Here is a 10,583-nt window from a genome sequence, read left to right on the forward strand (position 1 = left end):
GTAGACAACTGTGAACTGATTTTCATCTCTGAAGAACTCAGAGAAGTGTTATTGAGTCATAATAAACTTTTCGAGATGAAGCTGTCCTCTGTCTACCTTTTAGGTTGGCAAACTGATTAAAGAAGCAGCAGGGAAGAGCAATCTGAAGAGAGTTACACTGGAACTTGGAGGAAAAAGTCCTAACATTATATTTGCGGATGCAGACTGTTAGTAGCATTTTTATTATATAAACTTAAGTCTTTTGCAAGTCCCATGTTCTTTTTATTTTCTTTGTCAGTAAATTGTTTGTACCTATTTAATGAAGGAGTAATCTTTAATGTTTTCTGGTCACGCCATGGTTTTAAGTTAGATCGCCACCAAAATTTGGTGGCTCCTGAATGGATATGAACCTCTGACAGCTTGTCCACCCTTACTGTAGTTAAGGATCATCCTAATGCAACATGAATGCAGAGCATTCTAATTTAATTTCCTACTTTTTTTAATGCAAAAGCAGCTAGAAGGATCTTATACATGTTTATTCTAGCTGACTATTCCTCTTGGTACTACTGATAGGGCAAATAATGTTGAATCTACATTTCACATAGAACATCTGAATGTGTGTTTGTCTAGGTGTACTGTGCTACTCTTAATAAGAGTAGTTTTGGACATAAGTAAATGGATGAATATCTGTGTTTTAAAGAGCCATAAAAATCAAAAGTGCTAAAACGGGAAATGAGATAGAATGACCAAGGTTTGTAAAGAATTTATGACGTGACCATTCAAGGTTATGATCTGATGAACTCTGCATTTCTTTGCAGTGGACACTGCTGTGGAATTTGCACATATTGGTCTGTTCTACCACCAGGGACAGTGTTGTATAGCAGGATCTAGGATTTTTGTGGAAGAGCCTATTTATGATGAGTTTGTTCGCCGGAGCATTGAACGAGCAAAGAACTATACTCTTGGGAATCCTCTGTTGCCTGGTGTACAGCAAGGCCCTCAAGTAAGTAAAGTTACGTGTTTCCAATAGAATTGTGACACAACACCACAGTTTAATGTATTTCTAAACCTATTGTTGTATTAGTTTCAAGGCTAAGTACAGCTGTCTAGTGGTTAGTCTGGAGGACCAGGAGGAAGACACTGGAGTGACAGTTGTTTGTGCCAGTATCATAGGCCTAAGGGTGAGGTTTCTTTCTCTTTTCCAGTTCTTTTTATTATGGAATGGGAACAATTATATAGGACTGAAATGCTTTGAGAAAGTTCCAATGCAACAGCTGTAAAAACGCAAGTACAATCACCCATGTCAGAGATTGCTAACATTATATTTAGATAGTGCCACTGTAAGTGAGTATTTGAGGAAATAAAATTTAATACTTACCTTTCCCCTTTTCCAAGGTGTTAGTGTTTCATTATGCTGCTCTCAGTTTTAAAATATTACACAATTAAAATGCATCATTTTGTACTTTTTCCTGCTTATGTTAAAAGGTTATGCCAACAGATTCCCCATTAAACGAATGCTAAAATGCAACATTAAAAAAGCATAGCTATAACAATGCTGTGGATTCAGTGGATCACATTAGAGCATTGTTAAATTAGTTTTCATCTAGAGTCTTATTCCCATATCAGCTTCTACTACAGGATACCTACTTTCTTGGCAGAGCTATTATGCACATATTTGATTGTCATGGAAAAAAGGAACTGTATTAGAGACAAAGCAACAGCTGGAGACAAAGCAGCTCCCACACATTTGATAGTGTAATGTGTTCTTCATTGGTTATCACAGTCATTTTAAGTAATCAAAGACACCAAGTAAATTGGAAAACTGTATTCCAAGCCACACAAGGTTTGGAAAACTTAAAAATAGTAAGGATGCTATTTTGATATCCCGCAATGTGTCTTGCTAACAAGCTAATATGTTCAGCTGAATAAATTTAGATGCCAGAGGACAGGAAGATTGAAACAAGTAAACTCCAGGTGTCTGGTGTACAGCTAATACAAAACTAACAGGAATCCACTCTCATGTTATTGTGGTTTTACTGACTTTGAAATTCATGCTAACAATTTAAATGAAAGGTAGAAGTAAACTTTTACTAAAAAAAAAAGGTTAAATGTGAAAAAAAGCAGTACTGAAAACATTTGAAAGAGCATGAAGACTCTTTTCTCCTCCAGTCTCACCATTTGCCTTTCCTGACTTCTTTTTATTCTTAGCAAACTTTAGCAGAAATCTTAACTTTTTCACAGGTTAGCAAAGTTTCTCCTTTTAGAACTGGTGTGATCCCATTTAATGGAAAATTGTGACCATGCTGTTTAGGTGCATTTCTTTTGTGGTAATTACGTTAAATATCTCTCTTTGTCTTCAAATTCCTTGTTGTTCTTTGACTAATTCTTTCTAGAAACAAAAAATGATAGACTGTATCAGGCATATTCACTGTGCTCTCTTATAGAGCCTCCTTGAAAGCCATATTTGTCCTCCAGTTCACAGGCCCTCGGGGGCAGCACCTGCCTCAGGCAGCAAGTTTGGGTAACACTTTGCACAGTGGGCACCAAAGAAGAGCCAAAAGCCCTACTGGAATTCAAAGGTCATATATATGCTAATTCACACATTATTAAGAAAAATAATGATGATAATAATAACAAAGGAGCGACCGACAGCAACTTGAGCTGTATCTAAACCTTGTCTTCTCTTCAAGATGTTTATGCACAAGAGATATTTGGCCACCGGGGTAGAAGACATTTTATGTCTTCAGCATGCAGTAAGGCAATTGTTTGAAAACAAAATGACAAAGGGAGCGCAGAGAACTAAAAACCGCCTCCTTATAAATATCCTTATAAATTCATATCCTTATAAATATAAGCTTTTATCACAGCTTTAGCTGAATAGCTGTTTAGTCTAATATTCATCCAGGATTCCCCAGAACCTTTGAAAATACTGTTGTGTCCTACTACCATGGTAAATCTTGTTGCTTAAATATGACCTTTTTATTGCACAAATAAGAGAATAAGATACACACCTACTCTGCTGACTGATGAGTATGATCACAGAGAAGAAGCTTCTGTGCAAGAGTCCCCCTAGAAGTAATCTCAGTATCTTCATGAGTCAGTGCCTGAAGGGCTGAACTCTGAAATAGTGAAGGAAAGAATCATGAAAATGGAACAACAACAACAAAAAAAGAGGGTGTTAGAGGCCTCTACCAAACAATCTTTACCACTGAGTTTTTCTTGACATAAATGTTATCTTGTGAAAAATTTCCCTTCAGGCCTGAAGAGGTGATTGGTTGATTTGGAGAGGGAAGGAGAGGAAACGATGTGTGATCTGTTTCTACTCTCATTTACACTATTTCCTTTTATCCACTTTGCCACTGAAAACTGGAAGGGGTTAGAGAAATATAAGCCCCTATTGTAGTGCCACCATAAACTCCTTTTCCAGTCAAAGGCAATGCATTTTACCATACTATAGAGCCAAACTGCAATATGCTTGACATATGTTGAATTTGTTGGTAGGCTTGGGTGAGTGGAGGGGCAGAGATTGGCTTCATACCGTAAACAATCTGCCATCTATGTTTCTCAAACCACAAAAGTAAGTGTCTTTATTCTACTAATAAATCAGAATGAACTGAAAACAGCATAGAATTTCAGTTATATTTTATTGTTGCTTTTTAATTTCCTTTAATAGTTTAGGAAAACACTATGGCCAATCTACCAGACCTAGTGAAGTACAGAAGAGTCTTGCTAGCTAGATCAAGCCTCTGGGGTTTTTTGCAGAATCAAGCTCAGCAATTTTTATTTTGATGAACCATTTACAGTTGGCAAGAGTACTGAGAGAAGTATAAAACATTTTCATTTTATATATATTTTTCTTTTTTTACTAAAGAAAACCAGGATATCAGTCCCTCTACAGCTGATTCTCCTATGTCAAAATTTCTGATTACTGGTCTATTTAAGAAAAGCCTGCAAAGTTTTGAGAAGTTAGCGACAATAATATTTGCAGGGCTCTCCAGCTGTTCCACTTCAACACATGCAATTGAACAAAGCTGGAACATTTTTAGGTTTTGGTTAATGAGTTAGCAGAACACTTGTTATCAGTGTGTACTGTTCATCCTTGTAATATCTTTCCACTTAGATTGATAAGGAGCAGTTTCAAAAAATCCTGGAGCTAATTGAGAGTGGGAAAAAAGAAGGAGCCAAACTGGAATGTGGAGGAGGTCCATGGGGAGACAAAGGTTACTTCATCCAGCCCACAGTTTTTTCTAATGTTACAGATGATATGCGCATCGCCAAAGAAGAGGTAAATAAATTCTTGGCAGTCTGTACTCTCACTGGAGATTGTCTGTTTAAATGTCTGTACAAAACATCCATTTTAGAAGGTCAAGTGGCTACATAAAAATGCTCTCAGTAAATCTGTCATTCTATCCAAGTGGTATTTAAAATGCTTTTCCTGGTTTCTGATGCCCGTTTCACCAATTCAGTGGAGGTGAGGGAGAGGAGTATGAGGCTGGCCTGCCAACAAAGGCTCCAGCTTAAGCTGTCAGTAGATAAGAAATGCTGAAGTTCGGATTGTTTACATCATCCCACACTGCCCATGTCTCACATATCAGAGTCACAGTAACCTGTAACAGAGAAGCAAACCTTGAAGGCACAGCTTGTGAACTCTTTGCACTGCCTAAGGAGCCACTTAATTTGGGGTTTGGACACAATATGCACCAAGCAGCTATTTTGTAATACGAGAAAATAGATTGTGCTTCCACAGGCATTTTTTTGGTGGCAATTACAGCAGAGTTTTGCCTCTGCAGGGTTACTTAACCTAGATCAGTTTGCTGATGTGTCTACACAGAGTCGAAGAAGCTTTTACTGACGCAACTAAGGTGGCAGTGCCAGGGCAGAAGTGATCATCTGCAAGGAATGGGAGAGAATTATAAGTGCAGAGCTGCTATGCCATTGAGAAAAACAGTTCTGTAAACACAGCCTGAAAGTCCAGTCACGACCTCTTCTCTGTTTTTTTACATTCATCTTGATTAATAACTGATACAATTGTGCTGTAATTGGTGTCCATTACAATTCTTCATACTAGAAAGCTCCTACAAAATTGTTACAAATGTAGGTGTTGATTTATACAGCCAGCGATACTGCTCATGCAGTGTGCTGAATGTACCTAGTACATTCAGCAAGAGTCAACAGGCTGAGTTCAAATGAACACCAGAGCATCTAGAGTTAATTGTGATGGGGAGAGAGCTGTAAAACAGGAGAGAGCTGTATAAGAAATAATTTGGATTGTTTCTGCAGTCTGGGAGGCAGGTAGGAAACTGCATAGAGGTCTGTTTCTTCACAGATCTATTAGTTTCCTTTGGGTCAGCAGTACAAGACCTGCTTCACACTCACTATTTTGAGTGTATTGAATAATGAAAACCCAGAGAGCCACACAATTTAAAGAATATCCAGGTTCTGAAACTCACAGCTTGAACAGTGAGGGAACGATCAGTGGTTTTCTGATCTATGTAAATCAATCCCTGCAACTCTAGTTAGAAACTAGCACTAAACAATTTCCAGGAAAATCAAGTGGAAAGCTCATGATCTATTGGAACAGAAGTAATTAGATGTGGTAATGCCCCCTGCCCTACACAGCGTTGGCACTGTGTGGTGGGCATGGGCACCTCTGGCTGAGAACACAGAGCGGTGGTAGTGGGAAAGCCAAGCCTGAGGGACTATTCTCTTGCATAACACCCATATGGACAGCAGAATTAATCGTTTCATTTGGCGTACATGCCCAGTTGTGCAGCTACCTGCAGAGATAAAAGTTGAATAGAAAGCTTAGGGGAAGGAAATGTTGAATGTTTTTCTCAACTCTAAAACTGGAGCTTACCAAGAAAATACCAGTTCGTTTGTAACCAGTATGACATGTAACACACTGTGACTCCATGCTACATAATTTATCATTTTATTTATTTATTTATTGTTTTATTAATATTTTACAATAGGCTATCTTGATTTGCTCCATACTACAAAAATCTTATCTTTATGTGAATTTATAATTCTTTTTAGAACTCCATTATGAGAGGTACACCCTTGATTAAATGAATTCAGGAATAAGGCCATCTGACAGAAATAAATTTTAATAATATAAATTATTTCCAATGGTAAGCTATACTAGTCTTCTTCATATGTTTACATGTGTCTGAAACAGATATTTGGACCTGTTCAACAAATCATGAAGTTTAAAACTATAGATGAAGTTATCAAGAGGGCAAACAATACTACCTATGGCTTAGCAGCAGCAGTTTTTACCAAAGACATTGATAAAGCACTGATGTTTGCAGCTGCTCTTCAGGCTGGAACAGTATGGTAAGCAATGGTTTTTTTAATTCTTCCTTCAGAACTGCAGGTGCCAATGGCAGTAATTGTAGGACATTTCAACACTTCTTTGGGTGGTATACTTTTATATTTCCATTGCTTGTCATATTTAGAGAGGCAGACTAATGCCGTCTTCCTGTGTCTCTCTTCCCCTCACCTTTCCATACTTAACATGCTATTAAATAAATACTTCTTGTAAGTCTTCACACAATTGTTCTGTAAACTTAGTCTGAAAAAGGAAATTGACTTGCTAAAAAGGAAAGGAGACAAAAGGAAATACAATGAGAGTGCCACTTTCCTTTCTATTCAGGATCTGGGGATAGCCCAATACATACTTAATTTGCGGGGATCATTTTCTGTACTGTGTAAAGAAATTAATTATCTGAAGTTCTGTGGCCATTAACCTGGGCAGAACATCCACCTGTGATGGAAAAGATTGATAAAATGTGGTTGAGAAAAGGAAGGAAACACAAGTGGGGGAGAACTGCTAGAAGTACAAGGAAAACTATTTCCAGCGATGGAAAAGAAAGAGGCAACTTACTTGGAGCTGGAAAGGCAAAGGCTGAGAGATGCAAGAGTGAAAGCCTGAAGGAATAGCAGACTGAGTCTAATGACTATCATGGACAGACCTGTATTCACCTACAGTTATCTCAATGCATTAGAAAGGGAACAAACAATTTTACTTAAATGCAAAATGTGTCAAATTTGCATTTTATCTGAAAGAACTTGCAACCAGTGCAAATTCCTGCCCAGGTCTTGTGACCTAAAAACATACACTTTCTAGAAATAAGTTAACAGTTTTGACTTAGGAGTTAGTATTCTTTAAATGGAAGAAAGTTTAGAACAAAGGTGGGATCTTTGGTTTTTACTCTTATGTGATTGCTGGTCTGTCTAGGAATTCTTAACTATGAGCAGAACTTCTTTTGTTGAAACCAGTAGTCTGGCAGCAGGAGAAATTATAAGATATGAAAATAGAGAATATCTGATTTGACAGTGTTGCAAGACAAAAAGAGCTTCTCAGCTTGGCAGCAGAATTCACATTCTGCCAAAACTCTTCATATTACAAATTTCCCTGTGAAATTCCTTTCTTACTTATTATTGTATTTTTGTTCTCAACCACAATACAGAATATGGTTTAACATTGAGTAGAACAGAACAAAACTTCCTAAATATATACTGAAGAGATCCTGAATTTATCTATTGGAAGTGTACCTGCAGAAGATTTAACTGTGACTAGTCTTTGGTTTGAGAGCTTAAATACTAGTTAGGAAGGAATTTTATCATAACTATCAGAGAAAGTTATGTCTGTCACTCTGCTTGAAGACCCTTGATGGGTGTTAGAACCCTGATCATAAATGTAGTTTCTGGTAATGCTGTGTTTCTCTGAATTTTGAACTACATATATTTTTACAAATATATTATGCAGATATAGTTTGTGACTGTCACCACAAGTTTTTTACAGTTGACAGAAAAACACTGATTTTTCAGAAGTGAAAAAAGTTGTTTCACACTGTCAAAAGTAATTTTCCTGTTCTTCCAGGGTTAATTGTTATAGTGCAATGTCTGCTCAGTGTCCTTTTGGAGGATTTAAGATGTCAGGAAATGGACGAGAAATGTAAGTAAATACTTTTTAAAATGTAGATTCACAGAAACTGCAAAATGAAATTCCAAAACACAACTTTAAACATTCATAACTAGGATGCCCAGTTTAAGATTTTATCAAATTAGTCTATATAGTGTCTAGAGGCTTCATTTTGTCAAAGACAATGTCAAGCAAAGAATTCCTCTATAAAACAAATAAGAAAATTACTTAGATACACACTTTTTCCAAATGACCACTTTTATTAGCTTGTGGTCTACTGATATGCAAAACTGATCATTGTGTTTATGGGTTACAGTTTTTGCATATATATAGAAAGTGTCATTTGCATGAAGATATGTATGTGTGTAGTTTGTGGAATCTCCTTTAAATGCTAGGTTTTTGAAAACACAAGACATTTCAAAATCTTTGATGTAAACAAGAGTTTTCAGTTTAAAAGTCTTGTAACAACAATATTTTCACAGTATGTTCCAGCTTGGTCAAAAGTTATGACAAAAATAGTTCGCTGTAGTCTTCAGACCTTTGGTCTTTTCCCAAACTAGTAGTGGAGGAGTATACAGAAATGATAAGCTAATCAAATTCTTTCAGACTTCTAAGGTTTAGTCCAGTTTCAGTATGAATCATGTCATGTCTTACTTTTATTTATCCTGAGCTTCATATTAGCAAGATAATCTTGTAATGTGTAAATGTGTAAGATGTTATATCATGAAATATTTGATATCGTACATGTTCATTACATTATGTAGAATTATGTCTTCTGGGTTTTTTTGGAACATAAATCACAAGCAGTCCTTGTTTAAAATGCCATATAACTGGGAACAACAAATTATTTTTAAAACAATGAATAAAAATCAAAACATGTAAGTTTTCCTTTTTATTAAGCCAAATGCATAGTACTTTTAATGAATAATTGAAGTAATTAAAAAATATATATGCAAGTAGAGTCCTTCAGAACTTCTTTTTCTCTTTTTTCTTTTTTTTTTTTTAGAGATAAAGGCTAGGGTTTTTATGCTTGCTCATCACTGGACTCAATCTGCTCCTGATGGCAAAGCTCCCACTGACTTCAAAGGAAACAGAGTTATGCCAAAGCTAAGAGCTTTAGAAAATGTCAAAATGAAAAACACAATAATTTAGGCCATTACTATCAAGAACTGTTTTGCATTTGCTGGGTGCCAAAAATTGGGAGATCATCAATTCCGAATTACAGCAGAAATATTTTGGGGATTTATTTGCTGGAAATAACAGGAAAACTGTAATAGGATATCATAAAGATTAATATTCTCTATAACAGTACATTTTGAAGGAGTTAAGCTTTTGGGCAAATGTGAAAATCACAACTAGTGAACCAATAAAAATATTCCTGCTAAAGTGCAAGGAAGGAATTAACACCAGATAGATGTTTGCCATGGAAAAAAGTTTTGTAAACATGTGGCAATCAGTTTTAGGAGAGGTGGAAATATGTGTGAAACAACTGCACTGAAATAATCAGGAAATCAGTATGTCAAGCCATTGACTTCCTTGAATCCCAGAATAAAATTCCCTGTATAATTCTTGGAATGATAATGCCATTATGAATTAAACTACTGAATGTCACGTACTAACAGAATGCCTCTTCAAAAATGAAGACAATCAGTAAACATTTTCCCACAGCACAAGAGTCTTGAGCACAGATTTCTGTTTTGCATACATAGGTATCTATTAAGATGGCAGTGAGAACTGGATAACGTTATACTGTAGCAAACCCTTGTTCTATAAAACAATCAATTATATCTAAATAGTTTGACTGTGTCAGATGTCAAACATCTAGGCACACAAGCAAGCTTCATCTCATCATGTAAAACGTAAAGCTGGAATCACGCTAATAACATGTCAATAAGATTTAAGTGTTTTTCACAGTCTGGGAGATTTCATAGTGGATTAATAATGTCCCCCATTTACTTGAGATGAAGCATCTATTCTTTGACTCTGGAGAAAACTCTTGACATCAGAAGAAGACCTTTGCAAATAACTTGTTGAGCATGCTTGTGTAAGACCTAACATGTGCCTGATCTGTTGCACAGAAACCCAGTTTAGAAATGCACTAAACTGATTAAACGCCATTCTTTTGCACAGAAATGAAATTGCTCTCCCACTTTTCTCAGGAGACAGTTGCTGTAGCTTTTCGAAAGGCTTCCAGCAGCAGTCTAGCTGCACAGATGTCTTCTGAATATGTCCAGTATACTCGTTATACATCTGGCCAATTGCACAGCACCACCAAAAATCCCATCCAGGACATACCTCATATAAAAAGTATTAGCATAAATATTGCTCTTCGTTCTCTTTTATCTAGGGGAGAATATGGCCTTCATGAATACACAGAAGTTAAGACTGTCACAATCAAAATCCCACAGAAGAACTCATAGTGCTGCTTGAGGTGCAGAATCTAGGATCTTCAAATGAATCTGAAAAGGCTATCTGAATTCTGAAAAGTTTTATATGCCAAATATTCATTAACCTTTTTGCTTTCTGATTGTATAAGAGATACTTGCTTACATTAACAATATAAAGAGTAATGTAGAAAATATTAATGTGGTTAACTGAGAAGAGGAAACTTTAATGTCTGGTACATAGCTAACTAATTTTGAAATTCATGTTCAGAAGGAACTATTTTTTATTTTCA

The 10,583-nt window shown here is 36.2% G+C and overlaps 1 protein-coding gene across 2 annotated transcripts in view; it reads left to right on the forward strand.

Annotated features, from left to right (window-relative positions):
* The window catches only part of ALDH1A1 (aldehyde dehydrogenase 1 family member A1), a 37,040-nt gene extending 26,714 nt beyond the window's left edge, over positions 1-10,326 (forward strand). For both annotated transcript variants that reach the window (XM_072859173.1, XM_072859174.1), the window contains exons 8-13: positions 104-206; positions 798-982; positions 4,100-4,264; positions 6,158-6,315; positions 7,865-7,939; positions 10,254-10,326. In XM_072859173.1, coding sequence (XP_072715274.1) covers positions 104-206; positions 798-982; positions 4,100-4,264; positions 6,158-6,315; positions 7,865-7,939; positions 10,254-10,326 — 759 coding nt within the window. The remainder of the gene's footprint in view (positions 1-103; positions 207-797; positions 983-4,099; positions 4,265-6,157; positions 6,316-7,864; positions 7,940-10,253) is intronic.
* Positions 10,327-10,583: the final 257 nt, after the last annotated feature.

This window comes from Ciconia boyciana, chromosome 4 (assembly GCF_034638445.1).
Source record: "Ciconia boyciana chromosome 4, ASM3463844v1, whole genome shotgun sequence".
In the NCBI taxonomy this organism is placed as follows: domain Eukaryota; kingdom Metazoa; phylum Chordata; class Aves; order Ciconiiformes; family Ciconiidae; genus Ciconia; species Ciconia boyciana.